General features: G+C 44.3%; 1 protein-coding gene across 1 annotated transcript in view; it reads left to right on the top strand.

The window, feature by feature from the left end:
* The window catches only part of unc5b (unc-5 netrin receptor B), a 73,808-nt gene extending 49,503 nt beyond the window's left edge, over window positions 1-24,305 (top strand). The window contains 16 exon segments of the mRNA XM_065959793.1: window positions 97-240; window positions 630-667; window positions 669-734; window positions 2,603-2,783; window positions 4,982-5,149; window positions 5,951-6,115; window positions 10,675-10,707; window positions 14,451-14,645; window positions 14,994-15,362; window positions 16,620-16,707; window positions 17,098-17,272; window positions 17,362-17,601; window positions 19,297-19,446; window positions 19,794-19,958; window positions 21,304-21,482; window positions 23,360-24,305. Of these exon segments, the coding sequence (XP_065815865.1) occupies window positions 97-240; window positions 630-667; window positions 669-734; window positions 2,603-2,783; window positions 4,982-5,149; window positions 5,951-6,115; window positions 10,675-10,707; window positions 14,451-14,645; window positions 14,994-15,362; window positions 16,620-16,707; window positions 17,098-17,272; window positions 17,362-17,601; window positions 19,297-19,446; window positions 19,794-19,958; window positions 21,304-21,482; window positions 23,360-23,525 (2,522 nt within the window). The 3' untranslated portion in view covers window positions 23,526-24,305.
* Window positions 24,306-26,293: the final 1,988 nt, after the last annotated feature.

The following is a 26,293-nucleotide window of genomic DNA, read 5'->3' as shown; positions in this document are numbered from 1 at the left end:
CCCTCTCCCCCCCCCCCTCTCTCTCTCTCTCTCCCTCTCCCCCCCCCTCTCTCTCTCTCCCTCTCCCCCCCCCTCTCTCTCTCTCGCCCTGCACAGGTCTGGTGGTGCGAGAGGTGGATATCTCCGTGTCGAGGACTCAGGTGGAGGAGTTGTTTGGATTGGAGGATTACTGGTGTCAGTGTGTGGCCTGGAGCTCTGCTGGCACCACCAAGAGTAACCGAGCCTACGTTCGCATTGCATGTCAGTACCAAAGCTTTGTGTCTGTGTGTGTGTGTGTGTGTGTGTGTGTGTGTGTTGGGGAGGAAGTGAGAGAGCAGAAGGGCAAAAGTCTCTAACTTTTTTGCTTGTCATATGTGTCAGATTAAGTGCATATGCAAATAGATTTGTTGTAGCGCTCCATCATCGTCCCCCCCGAGGTAATGTGTGGCGCCGCGGTGTGATTGACACTCTGCATGTTTATGAGGAAATGAAGCCGGAAAAACTACGACACGGTGACAGAGGATTTTAGGGGGCTTTGTCTGGTGTGTGTGTGTGTGTGTGTGTTTGACAGACAGTGTCACTAAGATAAACACTGGTGTCACTGCCTTCACTAACTTGCTGACTCCCTCTCTGTGTGTCACCCTCTGCAGACCTGAGAAAGAACTTTGAGCAGGAGCCGCTGGGGAGGGGAGGTGCGACTGGAGCAGGAGGTGCTGCTGCAGTGTCGCCCCCCGGAGGGCATGCCAGCTGCAGAGGTAGATCTCACACTCATTATCCCCGTTTCCACTTCTGAACTTAGATTTGTGTTTTTTTTAAATACTGAATTTTACCAAACTTCTCCTAAGGTAAAATAAATCACTTCCTGTCGCCCACATTTCTGCCATAAAAGTAAGACTTTAGTAAGTTAGATGATATTTTTTTGCTCTAAATGTTATTGCTGAAACAACCCCATAAACACATTTTATCTGGGGTGTGGTGTTGTTAGAGACTATTACTGTATTACTTAATACCAGGTCTACTCCTGATTCCATTTTTTCCATCTGTGACTGTGATGCATACAATTATTTTAGATGCAATAAACATAAGATGCTTCTTTCAAATCGTTGTCCCAGAGGAAATCTGGTCTAACAATCAATTTATTTTAAAGGAGCAATATGTAATGATGACCCCTAGTGTTTAAAATGGGTACTGCAGTCTAACTTCTAAACATCATAGAGAGCTGTCTCCCCCTCCTCTTTAGAGTGGATGCTCACGCAGGTCACCATGTGGTGGACTCTGAAGCTTCAGTGTTTATCCAGCTCTGCATGGGTCTGTAAACCTTTCTGTGTTCTAACCTCGCTGCAACACCTGTTGACCTGATAACTGCTCTCATATCTGGCAAACCGAGAGGTGTCCAAAACGGCCGTGTGGGGGGGGTGTCTTAAAAGCGCCTACCTTCTCTGGTCCAAACAAATCCAGAGCATTCAGGAGCAGAATCTAAAGTTAGAAGGAGGACATACTGGCTGCTGCATTGTTGTCAGAGAAGCCAGCACTTCAACATAGCATGTTTCCTTAATGATCAGAGAGTAAGATACCTTTATCATTTCACTCACTACACATCTCACTGATTGCTCCTTTAAAGATTTAAGTCTGTCCAGCTACTATTCAGAAAGAAACTCCTTAAAAGATGAAACCATCAGAAGCAGAAAACAAACCCTCGCTGTGCTTAAATCCTCTTTGTGTCATGTTTTAAATCTGAGCTGCTTTGACTGCACAGCAATTTATCCAACAGTGTTTATTCATCTCATAAAAAGAGCAGCACAACAATATATTTAAAAAGAAAACAAAATATTCTTTTATCACTCAAATAAAAAATTCACGTCTCACCAGGATGATTTCTCCTCTTGGAGGTGGAGTGACATGAGACGTTAGAGGAAGCATGTTGTGTGTGTTCACTGGAGGACTCCAGAAGGTGTTTTATGAGAAAGATGACTTTGTATTGTTTTTTTTTTGGGGTTGTTTGTTTAATATTTTGGCACGGAGGAAGTGTCGCAATCAGAGGTGAGTTTCTTCTTGAACAGAAGCCAAAAAAGAAGAAAGTAAAAATTATCAAATGCTGGCAGCGTGTTTGATCATCACCACCACATGAAGCGGTGCAGCGACGGCTCAGTTCCTGCAGGTTTATCATGTTTACTGAATGGATCTGTGTGTGTGTGTGAGGCCGAATTCTGTTTATGCATACACACCTGCTAATTTGTACAATGATTTATGTGAAGACTTGTCTGCCAGAAGAATTACAGTCCATCATTGAAAATGTCTCGAATTAAGAATTTGAAGACAGCGGGTATTTTTCAAGTCTTTCAACTCAGATTTTGGCTTCTGTTACTTTTCTTAAATCACAGCTTTTTGTTGCTTTTCTATAAGATTAAATTTCTACATTTCATGCAGTACAACACCATTCTGTGTGTGTGTGTGTGTGTGTGTGTGTGTGTGTGTGTGTGTGTGTGTGTGTGTGTGTGTGTGTGTGTGTGTGTGTGTGTGTGTGTGTGTGTGTGTGTGTGTGTGTGTGTGTGTGTGTGTGTGTGTGTGTGTGTGTGTGTGTGTGTGTGTGTGTGTGTGTGTGTGTGTGTGTGTGTGTGTGTAGGTGGACTGGCTGAAGAACGAGGACCTCATAGATCCGTCGCAGGACTCAAACTTTCTGATCACCATCGATCACGATCTGATAATCAAACAGGCCAGACTCTCCGACACGGCCAACTACACCTGTGTGGCTCGCAACGTGGTGGCCAAGAGACGCAGCAGCACGGCGACCCTTATTGTTTATGGTAACACACACACACACACACACACACACACACACAATGAACCTCCTGTCCTTCATGATGAGCATCAGTGGATACAAAACTATGAAATGGTCGTTTCTGTTATCGATAAGGAACCTGTGCCCGGAAAAGATCCCCTGCAGGTTTTATTGATCTGTCAAATATCCAAAATGTTTCTGGAGATCAAACAGTGAGGCCTGATTGATTTCAGATGCTGAATATGATATAGTCTGAATATGATTTCTCCTTAAAATACCTCATTCAAAACATTGCAAAGATGGCAAATATGCCGAACTGGATCAGCAGATTTTCAGTCAAATGCATGAAGTTAGATGTTCAAAGAAATGTGATTTATTAAACGTTCTCTGACTTTAAAAGATTCAGAGTATGACATGATGTGGACAAGAAGGGGAGGCCGGTTTAGTGATTTCTGAGAAAGGCTTAAAGTTAGTTTTTCTGTTGAAAATGTGAAGCTGTTTTCACACATGCACTCAAGAAGATTTCAGGAAAATTTGAGACTGGCTGCCGCTGAAATCTTGCTTTTGGTGGGACAAGTGGGAGCATCTCATGAGGCAGGACAAGATGTTAGAAGGACGCCCTGAGATGGCAGACGAGGGGTGCCGGTACGCACGCTTCATGTGCAGAGGCTTAAATCCTTAAGAGGGAGCAGCGTGGATTCAAATCCAACCTGTGGCTACTTTCCCACATCTTGTTCCCCACTCTCTCTCTCTCTCCCTCTCTTCCAGGTTTCTGACTCTATCTTCTGTCCTATCTCTAAAATAAAGCCATAAAAAGCCTCCCAAAAATATTAAAAAATACAAATTAAAAGATGTCAGGCGGGCTAACAAGAGTCTGACACTGTGATTAAACTTATTATATAAATGCTAAGTTAAAGGCTTTATGTGATGTTTTCATCCAGCAGATGTCGCCCTTGAGCACCAGCATGAAACCAAAACAACTCGCGCTGCATTGTTGTGTTAGCATGCTAATGCTAGCGATCTTTATTATGCTGGTATCTTCACACTGCATGTAAATTTACCTGAAATGAGCGTGATCTAGAAACACAGTTAAGCAGTGAGTACAGTATGTTATTCTTCTTTTCTCTAGTCCCTCAATTAAACAACTTTTATACACGAGGGGAGGAGTCAGCCGGCCGTCCCGGCGATGTAAACAAAGTGAAGATAGGACTCTGAAAACTCTGAAAACATCACAGACAGTGGGACTCGGGTGTTACACCCATTGTAGACAGTCATGACTCACAGAGTTATTTTCAGAGGAGATACTTGATTTATATTATATTTAAGTGTGAAGAATCACATATAAAGACTTTAAGTGGACTTCCTGTATAAATAAAAAGATTGTGTAAAACATACTGGCAAACAATGAATGAAGCGGCCTCATTATGTGCACAAAGATGGAACCAATCGAGTGCGTGTAGCAGGAGATACCTGAATATTACATCCTGAGTTCTCACATCGGCTCACCCCGACTTCTAGCACAAACTGTACTAGATGGACGGACGGATAGGTCGGCACTTTATAGGATAAAAATAACACAAAGAAAGTTGGTCTGAAGGGTGAAGCGATGCAGGTGTCTTGCAAATCTAAGAAGTTGCACACCGAAATGCAATCATAAATAATTGAACGAGCTTTTGTACTGCAGAAAAAGTGAATAAAATATGATTTGTAAACTAACATGTTACCTTACCAAAGGGGAACTTCTTCTTTCTGTGTCTACAAGCCAAATTAAATTTGCAGGCTGTTGTAGGAAAAGCACGACAAACGTAAAAAAGGTTTAGACTTTTTTTATTTGTTTTTTGTTCACTTTAACCCCGGAGATGTTTAAAGATTCATACTCGTTCCTGGCAGGAGACCTGGCCACAACAAGAGCACAGTGGTTACAATCGCAAAATAAAAAGCATCACACAGAGAACACAGACAGGAAGGAAAAGTCTGAATCTTTTTACACACTTTGGATACAGTAGATTTCAGTGAAGTTGACAAGCGAAGGCCAGACTGCTAATCTGTCCCGTGTGTGTGTGTGTGTGTGTGTGTGTGTGTGTGTGTGTGTGTGTGTGTGTGTGTGTGTGTGTGTGTGTGTGTGTGTGTGTGTGTGTGTGTGTGTGTGTGTGTGTGTGTGTGTGTGTGTGTGTGTGTGTGTGTGTGTGTGTGTGTGTGTGTGTGTGTGTGTGTGTGTGTCAGTGAGCGGAGGTTGGTCTTCTTGGACTGAGTGGTCGGAGTGTAACGCTCGATGTGGGCGGGGCTGGCAGCGACGGACGCGCAGCTGCACCAATCCAGCCCCTCTGAATGGAGGAGCCTTCTGTGAGGGCCCGCCCTTCCAGAGAGTCACCTGCACCACGCTGTGCCCAGGTGAGGAGGACTTACACCTGTTCACCTGTTCATTTATTATCTGCTCACAGGAATATTAAGAAAACACCAAAGTGGTAAATAGACCTTCGGCTTTGACACCGCAGGTCACACCTACACATTCACACCCTGATGGTAGAGGCTGCTGTGGAAAGAGTCCATCAGTATTAACTCATCCATTCATACACATTCACATAAAGCAGTGGGAGAAACTTGGGGTTAAGTGTCTTGCCCGAGGACACATCGGACATGTGGTTACAGGAGCTGGGGATCGAACCCCCGACCTTCCAGGCCCAAGTGGCCATTCTTGCAGAAAAATCAGATGCTCAGCTGAATGCAGCGACTTAAAGTCAGATTTTAGATACAAAAACAGGCTTTTCACTTGTTGCAGCTTTTAAAAACACTTTATCAAAAGAGGACAGAGCAGCATTTGGTCATGAATGTATTGTAAAAAAATGAGAGGAAAGAAAAAAATTATAATAATAATTTCAACCTATTTTTGTGTACAAAGGGCAGGTTTATACGTTTCTTTTCCTCCTGCACCTTTTCATTCTTTGTAAAGGCAAAAAAAAAAAAAAAAAAGTTTTTCTCTACATTGTGCGTCATAAAACGAATGAAATAAAACAAATGAAATGAAATGTAGGCGATCTGATTTAGTGATGTGGGGTCCTCTCACAAAGTCATTACAAAGTCATCTAAATTACTGCATTTAGTTTTTCCTCTTCTGCTGGTTACTGATTGGACCCCCGTTGGACTCCAAAGTTGTTTTAAAATCCCCCCCGTCTATCTGCTGTGTCATTCCAGTCGACGGAGGCTGGACAGAGTGGGCAAAGTGGTCCGCCTGTGGGACCGAGTGCACCCACTGGCGCAGTCGTGAGTGCCAGGCCCCCCCGCCCAGAAACGGAGGAAAGCACTGCGGCGGCAGCATGATGGAGAGCAAAAACTGCACCGAGGGGCTGTGTGCGCGCAGTAAGTCACCTGGGTTTGAACCGGGAGGGTGCTGAAATGTCAGCAGAGATTCAATATTTGGCTCACATAGATTTCCTGGATGTTATGTGTCTTGATTCTTCAGACGGCCTTTTAGTATATCAGTATCTTTTAAAGTGGTTCACTGCTGCCTTTAAGCAATATGTGGAGGGATGAAAGAAGGGGCGTGTCCAATTGTTAGCTAAATCACCATAATGCCACCATCCTTGTCCCCCAAGTAGCCAAACGGCCAAACACTCATGGAAGCCCACATTCTTCAAATTATATGATATTGACTTCCTAGTTGCTACAATTCTACAATTCACTTAGCAGACGCTTTTATCCAAAGTGACGTACATCAGAGAGTAAGAACAACACAAGCAAGGATCTAGAAAAAAGGGAACAATGTCAGTAAGAGCAAACGATCAGCTTTGAGTCTGATTGGACACACAGGTGCTGACAGGAAGTGACCAGAGGCAAAGCACAACATGGAGGGCAGTTCTTGAGAGCTCTAATCAGTATAGAAACCATCTTATAAGTCGTCGTTATCAAACAAAAACCATCGTCATTACCATCATCATCATCAATAATATGGAGACCATCATCATTAAGTTAGTAGGTATTCATGAAAGAGCTGGGTCTTTAGCTTTTTCTTAAAGGTGCAGAGGGACTCTGCAGATCACATGGAGTTTGGAAGTTCATTCCACCACCGGGGGGCGACAGAGGAGAAGAGTCTAGTCAGAGACTTAGGACCCTGTTGTGAAGGTTGCTGCATGTTTAAAGAGAACGACCACGAGCCCCCCGCTTCAGAACAATGTGAGAATAATGACATCCCACTCAGCCTCACTGCTCGACAATTATAAACAAGAGGAATCAGGAGAAAACACAAAGAATTGCATTGATTGCGTTGTTGCATTGACGGGTCATCCTTATTTAAACACATGGAGGCCGTCTTAAAGGTGCAATCACTGAAAGGGAGTTTCTTCTGCTACGATATTTATCGGTCTAGTGTAAGAACAGTTTTTCTTTAAATAGTTTTTTTTTTTTTACAATGAAAACATCTTTGAGACACACTCGAAGTACACACAAACCAACACACAAATTGTTATTTACAGACTTTGTGCTAAAATGAACAAGAGCTCGATTCTTCTTACAGTAATTTTCTACATTTCTGACCATGTTTAAATCAATAAGCAATAATAGAAATCAGTGATGCAGTGGTTAGCGCTGTGGCCTCACAGCGAGGAGGTTCCTGGTTTGAATCCTCGTCTGACAGGAGCCTCTCTGTGTGGAGTCTGCATGTTCTCCCCGTGCATGTGTAGGTTCTCTCCGGCTTCCTCCCACAGTCCAAACACATGCTTGTTAGGTTAACTGGAGACTCTGGGTGTAACCAGCCTCTCGCCAAGTGACAGCCTGGGAGAGACTCCAGCACCCCCACATCCCCCGCAACCCTGAGCGGTATAATAATGGCAAATATAAAATGACTCAACCCACACAGCACTCACATTCATATACGAGGAATGTACAGGTCCTATGCTCCCTGAGAGAAGCAGGTGAGGGAGAGAAGTTATGTTTTTTAGACCGCTTTTAAGACAGCCAGCGGGCAGTTTGCTACAGAGGACATCACCTCAGTGACTACATGCACCTTCAGCGGATTTTGTTTTGACTCTCGGTACATTTAAAGAGGCCCTGATGATACCTGATGATCGGAGGGATCTGATTGGACGGTAGTCAGAGAACAGGTCAGAGGAGCCAAACAATTTAGAGTTTTATAGACGCAAAGTAAAAACTATTCTGTACTGGACTGGAAGCAGAAGTAGACTTTTTCAGACTGGGTGTCATGTGTTTTCTTAGTAACTGTTAGCACTCAGGCTGAAGGAGTCAGGATAAGCTGAAGCTTTCTCGTCACAGTAATTGCATTGGTTAGATAGAAATGCATGAACCAGAGTTAGGACGTATCAGTTTGGAAATGTTAAAGATGAAAGAAGGTTTCTGACGTGCCCCGTGTGCTGAATAGAAAATTAAGTTGAATGAAGTGTTCTGTTTTGTTTTCATTAATGCTTTGTGAAAGAGGGGCAGATATTATAAGATTTAAACTTCTTTCTGCTCCTTTTCATTCCAAATTTGAGATTTTATGTTTGTTTGTTTTTCTTAGCTTTATTGGTTGTTTGAATGAAATAAAATTTAGGATGAGCAGAATTTCAGTTTTAGCTTTGTGTAGTGCTGGACGTGCCAGAGGCCACTTTAACAAACAACTTCTCCAGGGGGGCAATTTCCCCTGGATCCCTGTTGCTGGCTACCTTTCTCCCAACTGGCTCCGCCCTCCAGTGGCGAGAGGTGGAGGTTCTGTGGGGGGGGGGGGGGGTCATTTCCCATGTAGCATGTTAGCTGTTGACTAGACTCTTCTCCTCTGTCGCCCCCCGGTGGTGGAATGAACTTCCAAACTCCATGTGATCTGCAGAGTCCCTCTGCACCTTTAAGAAAAAGCTAAAGACCCAGCTCTTTCATGAATACCTACTAACTTAATGATGATGGTCTCCATATTATTGATGATGATGATGGTAATGACGATGGTTTTTGTTTGATAACGATGACTTATAAGATGGTTTCTATACTGATTAGAGCTCTCAAGAACTGCCCTCAATGTTGTGCTTTGCCTCTGGTCACTTCCTGTCAGCACCTGTGTGTCCAATCAGACTCAAAGCTGATCGTTTGCTCTTACTCACATTGTTCCCTTTTTTCTAGATCCTTGCTTGTGTTGTTCTTACTCTCTGATGTACGTCGCTTTGGATAAAAGAGTCTGCTAAGTGAATTGTAGAATTGTAGCTGTTCAGGTTGTTTTTTAAGTCCTGCAGGAAGTGTTTTCTTTAGTCAAGTTTTAAAAGGTGCATTGCATTTCAAACTCATTTTTGTACAGCCGTGTATTCCAGAAAGAGATTTACAAAGAGTTGCAGCATGGTGAGAGCGTGAACAATCTGTGGAGAGAGATGAAGGCGGTAACTGCTCAATCGCAGACAGATGTTTCATGGGGCAAAATTTAGGTTTCACAAAGAGAGAAGGCATCTAAAAGACACAGATGGAGAGAGAGAGAGAAAAATGGAGGCCAAGGGAGGGAGTGCATGGAGAGGGAAGCGAGCATGACGCGGCCAAGTCGAAAAATTAGCACAGAGAAGAAGAGCATATGAGAGTGAGTCAGACCTGCTCTGACACCCAATGTGCAACCCATGATGAGCTGGGAGGAATCCAGCTGACAGCGCATTAGAATCCCGAAAGAGAGACGCACATCATCCACAGAGGCAGCGAGATACATCAAGTGCACACTTCAAAAACCCTCTCACACACATAAAACAAAATGCACGTGCAACCTTGGGATCATATGTAGCACACACACACACACACACACACACACACACGCGTGGAGCCCTGACATAAACAGGCCCTCCATGTAGCAGCCAGATTAGACAAATACTCTGTCTGCAGAGCCGAGCGTTCTCAGGAGGCTGTCAGGGAAAACATGCACTGAAGTGGCTCCGTCAAAGGGGAGATGGGGGAGCACTGTGCTGGAGAAAATCTGCGGATGTGCCACTTGGCAAAGTACAGGTTACTGACTGATTTATTTATTGTTCCAGCACTTCAATAGGATTAATCTGTTCGGATGTTGTTGTTTTTTTTGCATGCTTCTGACAAAACAATAGAAGCCCACTCTGATGTCTCAATCACTGTTATTCCCTCCATCGAGGAGCGGCTAAATACCCCCCAGTCATAAATGTTTAAAACGCTCTTTGAGACACCACAGACGATCTTTCCTCTCGGCCCCTATAGAAGGATCTAATTGCTATCGGGTGGGATGTGAAAGTCGGGGGAATCCATTTGGTGTTTTTTTTTTTTAATGATGCTGATGGGGAGAGGAGGTTATTTGTTTTTTGTTTTAGATCGAGTAAGTGACACAATCCTGAAGGATGGTTTCTGACATTCATCAAACCACTCAGGGATGATTCGCATCGCTGTTACTTTGCCGAAAGATTGTCCCCGTCTGGATAGCTGTGTGTTTTTGTTTTTTTTTCTTCCTGAGAAGGCGATAACGTACCCTGCGGGGTGTGTAAAAAAACACGTTTTCAATCTTGCGTCGTAACTCCCTCATGTACCACACACACACACACACACACACACACACACACACACATCACCCAGCGTCCTTGTTCATTTTCAAAACTGTCTTTAACTTTGGCACTCTCATCCAAACAGTCCTAATCTCTTCTGCAGTCGTTTTCAAATACGCTTCTTGTACTCCCTCGCACATTATGTAAACAATTATGCAGAAGCTCATTCCGCATTTCAAGAAGGAGAGGTTATTATTTTTTTGGAGGATCTAAAGTGTATTTCCTGGATGGCAGAGTGCCTTTTATGTGAACATTTCTATTTTCATATTGATGAGCTATTGTTTACTTTCTGCTTTGTATTATGTTGTGTTTCATTTGCATAACGACGAGTCCATCCATTTTTATGTTTTTTTTTCTTTCTTTCTTTTCTTCTTCTCTTATTTTTTTCTCCTGATCAAACAGATAAAAAGATTTCAATTGAACATGCAAGCCATCGTAAGTTCACCTCCCCATGACTTCACTCTCTCATCACCTCACACTGTGTGTGTGTGTGTGTGTGTGTGTGTGTGTGTGTGTGTGTGTGTGTGTGTGTGTGTGTGTGTGTGTGTGTGTGTGTGTGTGTGTGTGTGTGTGTGTGTGTGTGTGTGTGTGTGTGTGTGTGTGTGTGTGTGTGTGTGTGTGTGTGTGTGTGAGTCCTAACATCTGTGTGTGTGCAGCGCTCTTCTGTGTTGACTCGTCTTCTTTCCCACACTGTGTTGTCATCTCAGATCGCGTTCATTGAAGACACACCTCACCTTCTTGAGTGTTGTTCCCCCCCCGTCCTGTCTCGTGTGTTGACTAAGCATTCTGAGTTTTTCGGAGCTGGCTCCTTGTTAGCTCAGTGAATCATTCTTTGAACGCCTTGCTGCAACTTTAGATTGAAAAAATAAAACTGGAAAAATCACCTTAAAGAAAATGTTGTTCACAGTCACATCTGGTATTAAGATGCATTCTGAGGGATACAGTCACAAGTAAACAGACTTCAGGAGCAACTTCAACTTCTAGTTCAACCCTATTTGTCCCCGGATCTGCGGCATGGCATAACAGGACAGAAAAAAGACAAAATACAAAAACTAATTTTAAAGCAGCAGATGTAAACGCATTAAGGAAGCACTAAAATGTGATCATTCATTCAGTCATTCGAAAGCTGGTTTGATCGAGCAAGAAGCCGGACTAGAGGAAAAATGTAGACATGCCTTGAGACATTTGAGAAAGCTTTGCAAAACAGTGCGGCTGCAAGTTTGACACTTAGCTTGTTATGTCTTTACACAATGTGTGCAGCAAACAGCAACCTCCGGTCTTGAAAAATTAAGCCAATGCTGAAGTGCAAAATCCTGCAGTTCATCGAGTGTCCACTAGAGGCTGGCTGCAGGAACACAGGAAGTCACATACACACCACAGGCCAAAAAAAATGTTTTTACAGAATAGATTAACATGTTTAAAAACCAAATAGATCTGATTAGTTATTGTCATCACTGTCACACTCTGTACCGGGGGTTGAATTTTTTTTGAACAGCTCCATTTTTTATTTTATCCATTGTTAGGCGTGTAGCTGACCTGATTGACAGGTGGGCGCGGTGTAACGGTTTGTCAGGAGGTTTAAAACCCGCCTCAGCTCCAGCTGTCAGCCTGTCCTTAGGTTGACTGAAAGTTAGGTTGAGACAGCATTTCCAACATGGCGGTTGCTGTCGATGAGCCTCCAGCGCCCCCTGCAGGAACAGATGGATGATGTCACTCAGGCTTCATTCTTTAATATTTAGTCTGTTTTTATGACAGTGCAGTTGCACTCAGAGACCTTCAGTGGTCGCCAAAGCTCACCAACTGAATCCTTCATAATGTTGTTTTAAGTCGATGTTAACAAGGAACATCATTCTTTCTGCTGTGAGGATGCATCACAGCTTTTTTTTTAAGAGTTAATGTTTTTTTTTGGTTGCTATGACGATGATTTGTGCCGCCTGTTTATTTGCATATAGAGCCGTGAAGTGAGATTCCTTCACAAGGTATCACTTGAGAAACGTGTTGAATCTAACGACCGGGATTCATTTTGATACCAGGTGTAAACAGGCTCAAAAAAAACTCCTAAAAAAAAACAAAACTTTCATCTGACTCTAACCCGACCTGTCAGGTGAAAATAAAAAAAATCTGCAGCTCCTGTTTGAAGGCAGCAAACTGACAGACCTCTAAGCTGAGACATGACATGGAAGCACAGCGCTTTCTGCAGGGGGAAAAAAAACCATTTGATTTCTGTCTGACTTCCTGCTAATCTGTGATATAGTTTACATTTGAAAGTGATGGTAATTCCCGTAGCTCGATGTGACGTGGGCTCAGGGGAGAGCAGCCGCGGTAATGCACCTAATTCGCCATTGTTCCGTTTCTGGTAATAAGTGCGGACGGCTGTCGGATTCGCTTCCATCGCAGCCACGTGAGCACCGGAGCTCTCTCCTCTTGCCAAGCCCGTCTGCCTCCAGCCTCCCCTCTTCTTCCTCTCTGTAGCGTCTGCGCCTTCCTCCAACTTCTCGCCTGCTCTTTTAACACACAGGCCTTTTTTCCTCCAGCACAGCTCTGCTTATCTCCTCCCTCCTCCTCCTCCCTCCTAATCCGTCTGTCCTCTCAACAAATCACAACCTTATCTAACACCTTGCTATCACTTTTGCCAAATTGCCTCTCCTCTCACTCTCTCCTCCTCTGTTTATCCAGCCTGTCTCCACCACTTCTTCTTCTTCTTTTTTTTCTTTTTTTTGCTCTACATTGTCTCTCGCCAAACCTCGCTCCTCGTTTGCTTCCTCTCTGCTGTGCTGTGACCGGATCACGTGTCCAGGCTGGGTACGGCTCTGTCTGTGTTTAGGAGACGGGCTATGGTGGGCTCACTGACCAATCACCCAGGAGAGAGGAGAGGAGCTGGGCTTTGTTTTAGGGTCACTGGGAACAGCATTAGAATAAGAATAGGTCCGTCTTAAAACAAACCCAAATGCCCAGAACTAAACGGAAAGAGTCATCGGTCACTGCCGTCCACTCTGCCTGTGAAGATCTCCTCTTCTCATCGCGATCTCAAAGTAACAGATGGTTGGGGGGGGGGGGGGGGGGGCAAAATCCTCAGTCCTCGTTCTGAGTAAAAAATACATTTCAAAGATCAGCCGAAACTTAAATATCAGTCAGTCACATGTGGTGATTCTCACGTGCCAAAATGCACAAAAATGTTCAGGATGAGCTGCAATCATCATGCTCTGCACTTCATCCTAACGTTTTCCTCAGCCTTCTAGTACATTTCAGTGAGCAGTCTGTCAGGATGAAAAGAGCGCAGCAGGAGATACTCTCGTAAAAATGGTGCACAGAAATATTGGTCACATGCTGTTTGGTGTACTGTGCATGTTAGGAAAAGGCTCGAGTTTTTAAAGTTTGGATTTTTGGAGCGAAAATTTGCAAAACATTCAGACAAATAAGGTTCTGAATATCATCTTTAAGATTGGAGGATAGTAAGGTTGCTTTGTAAATAAAAAATAAACCAGTGTCTGATTGGTAATGTTTACCACATAACATGTAAAGATCTGCAATTTCAAATCTACTTTTTTTTTGGCTGATGTATTTTTAGACATAACAAGGACGAGGATTGAGTCCCTGAAAACACTGACATGGATCTCTATAAACTGGGCATGAACAGGAGAGACTATTACAAACACTTATACTGAATTCAATGTAGAAAGAGGCATGTCAAAAACCTTTTCTTAGCTTCAGATTCAGCTTAAACTATGGATACCTAAGTGGAAGAAAAAGGTCTGAAACCACAGCTTATTTCAGTTTCAGTAAAAACAAAAGGTTTGGATAAATTCTCTTTCATTTCAAAAGTGGCATCACGATTTCACAATTTGCCCAACATGCTGACTTCATGTCGCTTGTTTTTATCTGATAAAAATCTAGAGTTTTTGTATTTCCAGTGACGAGAGAGACAAATATCTCATAATCACATTTAAGAATCGTCTGTTTGGACTAAATCTTTTCAACACTAACTAACGCTGCAATCACTAATTCATGCTTCTTCCTGCTGCAGTGGATTCTTAGTAAATCAGACGCTCTCTCTAAAACTGTGTTTCCTCCCTCTTGTGTTTCCCTCACTTATGTTTCTGTGTTTTCCCCTCTGGTGTCTTTTTATGGTGTTTTTTTTTTTTTTTTTTGACCACCTGCCTCTCTCTCTCCCTCTTCAGCACTCGCCCCCGGTATGGGTGTCGCGGTCTATGCCGGTCTGGTGGGTGCCCTGCTGCTGTGTGTGATCCTGGTGTTGTGTGTCGGGGTGCTCGCGTATCGCCGCAGATGCCGCCATCTCCACGGCGACATCACCGACTCCTCTTCGGCTCTCACCGCCGCCTTCCACCCTGGAAACTACAAGCCTCCCAGACAGGGTAAAATCACACACTGACGTCAAACACATCAATCAGTAGACGTGCACACTCTCATTTCTTTAAAAGCACTTCTTCACACTTCATTCTATTTATATCAGCCCATAAATTAATTCTCTTAATGCCGTTATCTCCCCTCGCTTAGTCAGTTCTCCATTCTGTTTTACTGCATTACATTTTTTACATTGAAAGCATTTGTCATGGTATCCCTCCTCTTGTTCCTGACATCAAATATTAATTAACAACATTAATCCGTTCCTCTCGTGTCACTTTAAGCGCTCTCTCCGCTCTGCCCGGCGTCGTCTCTGGAGATTAAAAGAACGTCTCCTCTCTTTCTCCTGTTGTCCGCAGATAACCCTCACCCTCTGCATCCCTCTGCCCCTCCCGATCTGACGGCCACAGCGGGGGCTTTCCGGGGCCCACTCTTCTCCCTGCAGCAGGCAGTGAACGACAGCCCACACAAGATCCCCATGACCACCTCCCCCCTGCTGGACCCCCTGCCCGGCCTCAAAATCAAGGTGTACAACGGCTCCACTCTCTCCTCCCTGGAGCTCCCCCCGGACATGTACTTGGGCGACGGGGAGATCCTCAGCCTGAAGTCGGTGGGCACGGTGGGGAGAGAGCGAGACTACCACAGCCACACGCTGTCCAGGGAGCCCGGGCTGAGCACCAGCGCCACTCTGGGAGCACTGGGAGGACGTCTGACCATCCCAAACACAGGTCAGAGGAGGCAAAATGCACACTCTTTACTGAAGTACTAGCACAGATTACTGAACTAAAAAGACTCTTGCAAAAGTAGAAGTTCTGAATCAGCTTCTAAAGGGAAGAAAAAATAAGAACATAGAGGCTCTGAAATGTTCCCAACAGGCATTTGTCTGGGGAATAGACGTTCAAAACTGCTTCAAAAAACTGTTAAATGTCCAAGAATTTGAATTGCTGGCTTCTCTGACAACAATGCAGCAGCCAGTATGTCCTCCTTCTAACTTTAGATTCTGCTCCTGAATGCTCTGGATTTGTTTGGACCAGAGAAGGTAGGTGCTTTTAAGACACCCCCCCACACGGCCGTTTTGGACGCCCCTCAGTTTGTCAGATATGAGAGCAGTTATCAGGTCAACAGGTGTTGCAGTGATGGAAGCGGTCAAGAGAAGTGGTTCAGATAGAAGTGATTGTACCCGACCTAAAAAGCCTCTGCATGTTTCTAATAAGCTCCACGAGCAGAAACGTGCTCAAACTAGGGGGGGGGATTTTGCCTGCAGTACCCATTTTAAACACTAGGGTTCAGAGTTACATACTGCTCCTTTAAAATAAATTGATCTGAATTGATTGTTAGACCAGATTTCCTCTGTCACAAGAATCATCACATATTCACACACAGCGATTTGAAAGATGAATCTCATATTTATTGCATCTAAAATAATTGTATGCATCACAGTCACAGATGGAAACAAATGCAATCAGGAGTAGACCTGCTTTTAAAAAACACGACTGACAGCATATCCACATATCCTCGTCCTATCTCTCCCGGACAGTGGCCTACAGAACAGTAACATGTAATATGGCTAACATGAGAAACTACTGGTTTATAGCAGCAAATAAGATCAGTGCACTGCTGGTGGAGAAGTGAGTCATGATCACATTTTAAAGCTGGGAAACTCATTTTTTTAGTTTAGGAGTTCCTCAGGGTACAGAGTCAGGCCATGCGACAATGACAGCAATCCTCACACCCAGACATGGCTGACAGAAATCCACATATCCTAACTCGTGTGATGCAATTATGTTATGGCTTATGCAAAACCTGAAATACAAAATACAAAAGAAAGGATAATAATCCTGCCAATTGCAATCCTGTAGGAGTATCTGTACTCCCCTCTTATCACATGCAAAAAGAAACCAAAATTGAGATGCACGCTTTGTGAAGCTATGTTAATCAATTCATCACACATGAGACAAGATGAGTAACAACTTCCTCCCCTCAAGGTGTGAGTCTCCTGGTCCCTCCCGGCACGATCCCCCAGGGGAAGTTCTACGAGATGTACCTCATCATCAACAAGTGGGACAAAACAACGTGAGTGTGCTTCTTCATCCTCTCTATTTCATCCTCTCATCTCCTTTTGCAAACATGGAGCAGAACAAACCTCGTTCTCACCTCAATCAGAAAATGTTCCTCTGTGTGGATCACCCACCGAGAGCCACTTGAAGTTTTTTTTTTTTTTCAGGAGTTCTTTCCCTTTTTTTTTTTCTAAGGATAAAAAAAATAATCAGCTTATTTCAACTTCTACATCAAGTCAGAGTGGATTTCATTTCCTGACAACTTTTTCTGTTTTGATTTTCAGTGTGGCAGCATTTTTTAAACCACGGTGTGATGATGGTTCTTTTATAACTCAAGTGCGACGTTTTGGAAAACTGTTGCATTGTGTTCTCAGAGTCTATGTGTTTGTGTGTGTGACATTTCCAGGCTTCCCTCCGAGGGCAGCCAGACCGTCCTGAGTCCTGTGGTGAGCTGCGGCCCGTCCGGCATGCTGCTTAACCGCCCTGTGGTCCTTACTCTGCCGCACTGTGCCCAGCTCGACACGCCGACGCCTGACTGGACCCTCACGCTGAAGACGCAGACGCACCAGGGCGCCTGGGAGGTCAGACCGCCTCTTGACTGCCGCACTAATAAAAGATATCTCATCGGATTTATGGGCCGTTTTTCAACCTCATTTTCTTTTTTTTTCAGGAGGTGCTGACGGTAGGAGAGGAGACGTTGTCGTCTCCTTGCTACCTGCAGCTGGAGGAGGAGTGCTGTCACGTCCTCATGGAGCAGCTGGGAACGTACGGCCTGGTGGGCCAGTCCTGCCCCCCTCAGCCCGCCTGCAAACGCCTTCAGCTGGCCCTGTTCGCCCCTCGCGCCCCCTGCCTCTCCCTGGACTACAGCCTGCGCATCTACTGCATCCACGACACCCCGCACGCTCTCAAGGTGACGATCATGTGACTCTCTGTCTCTGTCTGTGTAAACATGTGTTTGTGGGAATGTCCTTTTAAAGATTTTAAAAAAGACACACACATCCCTTAGTGCAGCGTTTCTCAAATGGGCATACCCCTAGGGGTACTGCCCATTTGGGAGTACTGCACATTTGGGAGTACTGCAAGAGATACATGACAAATGTAATTTGAGAAAAGTTGCATCACAACAAGCCAATTAATTATTTAAAGGAAAATCCATATACTGATTTCAGACTTAATTAACAGCATTTGTTCTCTATGCGACATCAAATAGGGCACTATTTCCAACTTGAGGATATTCATTTATAATATAGCTAATGTGCAGAGCCGCTTCGACCAGAGGGCCTCCGTCTGTTGACGGGAATTTTTCAGAGAGCCAAGCATGTAAGTTTGCATGCTAACAAGAGCGCAGCCAGGAAGATAAAAGTGAACAGGTTGTGGAAACGAGAAACGAATCAGTTGGGGAAAATGAGGTGGAAGCCGAAAAATGTTCCTGGGGGTGACTTGGCTGAAAACAATTCTGAAAGGGGAGTACACAAGCCAAAAAAGGTTGAGAATTCCTGCCTTAGTGAGTGCTGGATCCAAAAAACACAAATAGGTAAAGAGAAGTAAAGAAGATCGGCACACCTCAGGGCGTCTTAGGAAGAGCTGCTGGCTCAAAACGTCACTCGTCCATAAATCCTTTAAGTGGGAGCTCCGGGGTGCATCCCTTTTAGAAATCACAAGTTATTAAAAAAGAAAGTTGTATTATGGTGGAACAAACCCTTTAAACTATAAATATTAGGATTTTGAATTTTGTTACAAGTTTTTGCAGTGCTATCTGAAATCCCTTTTTTTGGTTTATTTTTTCTGTTTATTGCTTTTTTTTCCAAAACCTCAGGGGCTTTGTAAAAGTTTTGATGTTTGCTGAAATGTTTTGTTTGGACCTTTTAAGGACACCACATACGACCATATTCATGCTTCACTGATATGGTGCTCAAAAGTGCAAAAAGACTTCAACTAAAAAGTAGAAATATAAATACTGTACATATTCTCCGGTATAGGGGCTCGACATGTGAAGACTAAAAATGTGCTTTATAAAAAAAAAAGAATACACCAGACTATAAATCATGTGACTCAGGTGAAGCATGGCAGAGGATAATAACATTAGAAGTGTATCTAAATTATTTGCATAGTGGTGCTGTGCAATAAAGGAGTCCCACTCTCTCTAAACTGAGCCCCTGCAGGTCCGCTTTACTCGCCCCAAATCAAATTCTGGATTAATTTATTGAATCTTCTTGCAGACACCAGAAGTGTCGACCCAAAATAACACAGCAAAAGACAACGCTCAGCCCCTAATGAACAGAAAAAAGGCAGCAGTCCATCCAGAGCAACTTGGACTCTCTATGTTTACTGTTTTCCCTCTTTTAGTCCCGTTTTGTGTGAAGTGTTGACGGAGCAGCCGGGTGGCGGTAAACACCAGCGTGCTGTGTGAAGTTTACTGGCATCACTTGACATGATTTCTGGCTGTTTAAGTTCAAACAGCTTTCAAAACGTTCATCCTTCCCAGTTTGGAGATGCAAACTCAAGACGATATTTGTTGTTTTTAATTAAGCACTTCTGAAGACCCGAGTTTGAAATGATCCAACACACAATAATGCCTCTTGGTTTTGGTTGTGCGCCCGAGCAGGAGGTGCTGGACTTGGAGAGGAGTCTTGGTGGAGTTTTGCTGGAGGATCCCAAGCCGCTGCTCTTCAAAGACAGCTACCACAACCTCCGTCTGTCCATCCACGACATCCCTCACACCCACTGGAGGAGCAAACTACTGGCAAAGTATCAGGTGAGATAAGATATCAGTCCAACTTAAAAAACGTGCAAAAAAAACCCTTTGGCTTAAAAAGCAAATGTTTCAGAAAATACAGCTTGTGAACTTTCTATCTTATGGAGGAAACATTAAAACCCTCTGCAGCTTTCTCTTGCAGGAAATCTGATAGTGGTCCTAATTTATGGACAGTGCACAGTAGATATAATTTATCGTCTTGCACACAGAGGAGACCCAGCTGTTGTAAAACGCTCAGTATACAGAAAAAGTTTTATAACCTTCTCACTGAATGGAAAATGTGTTCCAGATCCTTCCTGATTGTACAGCTCAGGACAAAACCACTTTAATCACCTTCTTTTTTACAGGAGATCCCCTTCTACCACATCTGGAGCGGCAGTCAGAGACCCCTGCACTGCACCTTCAGCCTGGAGAGAGGCAGCCTGGCCGTGTCTCAGCTCAGCTGTAAGATCTGCGTGCGACAGGTGGAAGGGGAGGGACAGATATTCCAGCTGCACACAGACATTCAGGAGGTAACTGTGACCAGTGAAATACTGTTTGACAAACACTGATTTAAGTTTCTACTGCAGGAACTTTCCTCAGTAACTGGGGGACTCTTTGGAGGTACTTTTTCTGCAGAGAACCGGGTCTAAACGTCATCTTAGAGACTTTATTTTCCTCCCAAAAGTTCATTCTCCAAGGGTAGGACTTGTAGAAGGAACTCATTTGATATTTCTTTGACAAGAAATATGACTAATCAGTCGCTCAGATTTGAGTTTTTGCAGCGTGGAGAAGGCCGGCAGTGCAGCAAGCGGTTTACACGTTCTGGATGAGTCACAACACCTTAAATGTTAAACTCTAAGAATGTAATGTCAGCTAGTTTCATCAGAACACACCAACGAGAACTGCATTCAAACTTCAGAGAGAGCGTGCAATAAAATAAGAGAATGTTGTGAAGATGAGCTGCAGGTGAATTCATTAAAATCTTAATATAGTTCAGTGACTCTGACAGCTTCTGTGGATTAAAATAAATGGTTTGCTTGTAATCTCAGTGAACATCTTTTTTTTTTCTTCTAATTTGCCTGATTCTTCTTTAAAAACAGAAGACGACATCAAAGAGAACGAGACAGAGAAACCTTTTAGTCCTTTGAAAATGAAGCGTCGGCTTAATTGGCTGTGAATGCCACACAGTTATTACAAATGAAAAAAAAAAACATAATTTGGTCTAAATGCTCTCTCTCTCTCTCTCTCTCTCTCTCTCTCTCCTCCCCCTCTCACCCTCCCTCTCTCTCTCGCGCTCTCTCTCTCCTCTCTCTCTCTCTCTCCTCTCTCTCTCTCTGTCTCTCTCTGTCCTCTCTCTCTCTCTCTCTCTCTCTCTGTCCTCTCTCTCTCTCTCTCTCTCTCCTCTCTCTCTCTCTCTCTGTCCTCTCTCTCTCTGTCCTCTCTCTCTCTCCCTCTCTCTCTCTCTCTGTCCTCTCTCTCTCTCTCTCCTCTCTCTCTCCCCCCCTCTCTCCCTCCCTCTCTCTCCCTCCCTCTCTCTCTCGCTCTCTCTCTCTCTCCTCTCTCTCTCCCCCCTCTCTCCCTCCCTCTCTCTCTCTCTCTCTCTGTCCTCTCTCTCTCTCTCTCTGTCCTCTCTCCCCCCTCTCTCCCTCCCTCTCTCTCTCGCTCTCTCTCTCTCTCCTCTCTCTCTCCCCCCTCTCTCCCTCCCTCTCTCTCTCTCTCTCTCTGTCCTCCTCTCTCTCTCTCTCTGTCCTCTCTCCCCCCTCTCTCCCTCCCTCTCTCTCTCTCTCTCTCTCTCTCTCTCTCTCCTCTCCTCTCTCTCTCTCTCTCTCTCTCTCTCTCTCTCTCTCCACTCTCTCTCTCTTTTTTTGAATCCAGACTCTACCGCCTCACTCGCCCCTCCCCTCAGGAGGAACCTGCCTGCCCTCCTCTCAGGTGGGACCTTACGCCTTTCGCCTGCCTGACTCCATCCGCCACAAGATCTGTGCCAGTCTGGACGCGCCCAGCGCTCGAGGATGTGACTGGAGACTACTGGCCCGCAGTCTGGGCTTCGACAGGTCAGATCTGCCTCACATGTTTCTGTGTGAAAAGGGGGTCACGCTCTGGCTTTAGAGTCCTTTAGGGTTCCTGGTTGCCTCACAGGAGGGAACACAGATCTATAATCTTAGCTTCTTAACATTTGATTGGCTGCCTGAGCTGCCTTCTGAGGATTTTGATTTGAAGATTGAGTTATCACTTTAAAGACCCTTAGAGTATCGCCCAGCGTGCATCAGTCCGCTTTTAATCCCCCCCCCCCCCCCCATGGGTCCTTCTTAGAGGTTCAAAGACCTAGATTGAAAAAACCAGGAGAAGTCCATGCAGTCCTTATCTGGTCTACTTTTAAATCTGTTTACCACATTAAAGAAATAAAACTGGAGATTTAGAAAACGTTGTAACATTACGAGATAAAAGTTGTTTAGAGCCTGAAGTTCTGCATTTTCAGAATTAAGTCATACGTTTATGAGAAATTAAAGTCTTAATTTTCAGCTATGCTTAGTCCCCTATGTTATATTAAAGGGGGGGATCCATAAACCTGCCAACAGTTCATTTTCTATCTTTCATCTCGCTTTTCCGCATGTGCAGAGTGCAGCCATGCACGCTTGAATCATTTGAATCGTTATAAGTTGTCAAGTCGAGGAGACAGAGGAGTTTATGTTGTTGTAGATCGTCTCATGACCATTTTTACTCGGTCTTGTCTCGGTCTCAGACTGGGCGGACTCCGGATTTTAAATCAAGACTATGGAGCTAGAGCCACAAATGCACAACAAACCCCACTAATGTGTTTGCAGATCGTCAGACACACATTTGATGTTTACGCATTTGTGGATCTTGCACGGCAGCAGGAGTGTTGCATGTAAAATGACAGCCAATGGAGAGGCCCGCCTCAGTTGTAAGCGATCATTTTTGTGTATTTTCAGGATTTACAGCTGAAAAAGTTCACTGCCGTTAATAAATAAGTAAATATTTCAAAATTGGTCTACATATTTGCAGATTAGTTTACGCATTTGTGGATCTGTGTATGCATATTCAAATAGTTTTGCCACAATGATAGCTCCATACAAGACCACCACGGTCATTTAAAAAATGCTCCTTTCTAAAACAACAAATAACTTCAATCGGTTCATAATTAGAATGCACACAAGATGAGGATTTCTCTGTGATATTTATGGTCTTGGTTTTGGTCTTGACTCGGTCTCGATCCCTAAATGTCTCCGTCTCGGAGCACTCTGGTCTCGGGTATGGTCGTTAGGTTGACTCAAAGTTAGGCTGAGACAGCATTTCCAGCATGGAGACCGCCATCAATGGGACTCCAGCGCCCCCTGCAGGAACAGACGGGTGACATCACTCAGGCTTCAGTCGTTAATATTAACCTGTGGTTTCCTCCTGTTGTTTCATCACCATGTAGAGCGCTCCATTTTGTTCTAATATTGCCACAATGTCCTTCATCGTATCTTAACATTTATTAAATTCTGTTTTTATGAAGCCATTTGTCTTGATGTTTTGAATCATCACTGTTAATATTCTAATAAGGCTCAGGGTTACCAGAGTCATCTCCAGCGTTTAAATTTAGAGATAAAAACTGTGAAAAGAAAGTCTCCTGGTCCTTCTAATCACAACCCGAGAAGCCTGACTTGAATATAAAGTTTGTGAATGGATTCAGTGTTGCGTGTGCAAATCGCTTTATTAAGTTTTAGAAGATGTTTCATCTTGCTAATAAGATAATGTTGCTCCCTGAAATATGATAGCGAGCTGGGCATTATTTAAGGGACTCTCAAAACAAAGTGGTACCACCATTATTTGCAGAATGCAGTCTCAATGACTCAAACTTTTCCTCGCCCTCTCTCTCTCTCCCTCGCCCTCTCTCCCCCTCTCTCTCTTTCTCTCCTCTCCGCAGGTACTTGAACTACTTTGCAACAAAGCCGAGCCCCACCGGTGTTCTGCTGGACTTGTGGGAAGCTTGTCACCAGGCCGACGCAGACCTGGTCTCTCTGGCGACCGCGCTGGAAGAGATGGGCAAAAGTGAGGTGCTTGTTGTCATGACAACGGATGGGGATTGTTGATTGGTAAAAGGAACAAGAGAGCAAGACAGACTCCTTCTTTTTTTTCTGCACACCGCCGTGATGAAAAATAGGAATATGCACACGACTCGGGCAACACCTCACAAAGCCCACAGAGGCATTTTCTGTCTCCTTCACATGAACTGTATTACCTCTGCCTCATCTTCCTTTCACTGCCCCCCCCCCCCCCCCCCCCCCAGATCAGCCACTGTAGCCACCAAACCCACCATAAAACCCCGTCCCCTACGTGGCGGGCCATCCTAGGATAACTGCTAACCCCGATTTCCACTCGAAATCCTCCAAAGCAACGTAGCATCTGCGAGATGTGAGAGCAAATTTGAGGGGTAGGAAGGCGTAAAAAAAATGGGTGTTGAGTAATCTGTCAGATGGGATGACGAGCGTCTCTGCGACAGATTGAAAATGACACTATTGTTGTGTATGAATGATACAGCTTTCGGGACAAACAAAAAGGCTCACGCAGCGTCATGAAAACACAAACGCTAACTCGGGATTAGCCATGTTTCGGTAGCAGCATGAAAGAGCATGACTGAAAAACCATCTCACCACATGGCAGGGGCTTTTTTTTGTTTTTCTGTTTTCCAACATCTTCGTTCTGAGTGTGCAGTGAATGACGGGCAGCACCGATCTGTCTGCATCCTCCTCAGGCTACACACACACACACACACACACACACACACACACACACACACACACACACACACACACACACACACACACACACACACACACACACACACACACACACACACACACACACACACACACACACACACACACACTGAAACACTGGTCATTCATCGGCTCTGTAGATGAAAGGCTCCATTTGTCTTTTTCTTTCTGCGTTCGACTGTCCACAAACTGAAAGATGAGGACTTGGAAAACCCTCAGAGTTTGAGGGCTGGAGCACTTCGAGGCGAACTGACAAACATAAAAAAAAAAAGAAGCTGCCTTTTCTTTGTCGGTCGCCGGATGCATTGAGACGTCCCTCGAAGAATTGGCGGCTAACTAGACCGATTGACTCTTTATATTGTACCAACAAATGCCTCAAAGCCTTGGCATATCATTGCAACTCACAGGGGTGTTTTTCTCTTTCATCTCTCCTCCGCTTTTTCCCTCTATCGCTCCTCCACACTCCTCCGATCTGTCGAGAAGAAACCGCAGGAGCGCTTTCCAGTCGTCCCTTAAAAGAAGAACGCTCTTTAAGTTATTGTCCATATTTGTGGATTGTTTTTTCTTTCTCTCTCTCTGTCATCACTGTTAACGATCACTTAGAAACTGTTGGTTGGACTGCTGAGCTGCTGTGGATTATTTATGATTCCAGTCGAACAGAGGGGTGTACCAAGAAGCAGGATTAGTTAGAGTTAGGCAGAGAAGAAAAGAGAAGCTGCCTCTGTTCTCAGACGGGCCAGATCCCAAATCTAGAAGGTCGTCAGAGATCTCGATTCTTTCTGATTCCATATGATGTTATAAAACTAAACAATCTCTGTTATTATAAAGATAGTAAAGTCGACTTCTTCATCTAAAACTCGTCCGATGTTTAATGACCTCCGTACTCAATGTTACTGAGTTTGAGTTATGCTAGCATAAGGCCCTGTGTCCACCTAGCGTTTTTCTTTTCAGTTGTCTGAAATGGGTAGAGAGCATTCGCAGCAGAAAGCGGCCTCCCTGGATGAAAAGCGCAGCGCCCAGCATCTTTTTAACAAGCGCTGTGCCAAATTTGTGCGACCAATCTCAGCGCTGAAGTTGAAAATCTTTCAACTTTTTCAGAAAGGCGCTGTAGACGTATCGGGCGCTCTTTTCCAAATCTATAATGTTCTCAGTATTTTAGCCGCCTACAGATCGTGTCTTGTACCCACATCATCCTCTTTGCTCCTCGTCTGAAAAAATAAACGATTTCAAATATAAAACATGCAGTAAAAAGTAACGGAGCAGTGCCGGTCATACAGCGGCCGTTGTCAACAGACTGTTGTCATGGAGACAGGAAGGACGTGCAATCACTCCCGAGCGCAGACTGCCCTAAAAAAAAAAACCGCTTGGTGGACACGGGGGCTTACATTAGCTTTCTGGCTAACTGCTGAGCCGTAGGGTTCATTCAGCTGAGATGACGAGTCTATCTCCCGTTGCTAGGTCGTATCTATGGCCCGTCCTGTTGACTGGAGTCGTGACATGAACAAGGTTTTTTTTTTTTGCATAAGAACCTCATGGGATTGTAATGACTGTTTATCAGTGATATCAGTCAAACCCTTTCAGGTGTTGCCATGGAAACAAGTTGTTGTTTGTCATATTTGGACGGCAAAACTCATGAAAATATGGATGGATGATCTCATACCTTTTTTCTTTGGCAAGTGAGCGCGGTATAATCGGGATAATGCCCTTGGAGGGGTCAATAATCAGAAGTTAACGGACAACGCGGAGGCCTGAAGCGTCCGACACGCAGCATATTTAAAGTCCTGATAACGAACGCCTCGTCTGGAATTATCCCTTACATGAATCCTTGGCTGCGATACATATAATCATCGAAGCCAAGGATTCTGCAGAGAGCGCCCAATGCCACCTAACCCCCTCCAGGGTGAACAAACATAAAATATCTAAAAAGAAATACTTCATTTTCTCGCTGATGGTCTCATTTGCTTTTTTTTTTTAGCCCTTATAAAGACAAAAACATTAACTTCAGTCGTTGTCATAGCTGGATGAAAACTCCTCAAAGGAGCTTAAAACCACTTTACTCAAAAATAATCCCCCCCCCTTTG

This window comes from Labrus bergylta, chromosome 10 (genome assembly GCF_963930695.1).
Source record: "Labrus bergylta chromosome 10, fLabBer1.1, whole genome shotgun sequence".
NCBI classification, from domain to species: Eukaryota; Metazoa; Chordata; class Actinopteri; order Labriformes; family Labridae; genus Labrus; species Labrus bergylta.
Note: the sequence above shows the minus strand (reverse complement) of the source record. Positions and strands in the feature narration are given on the sequence as shown.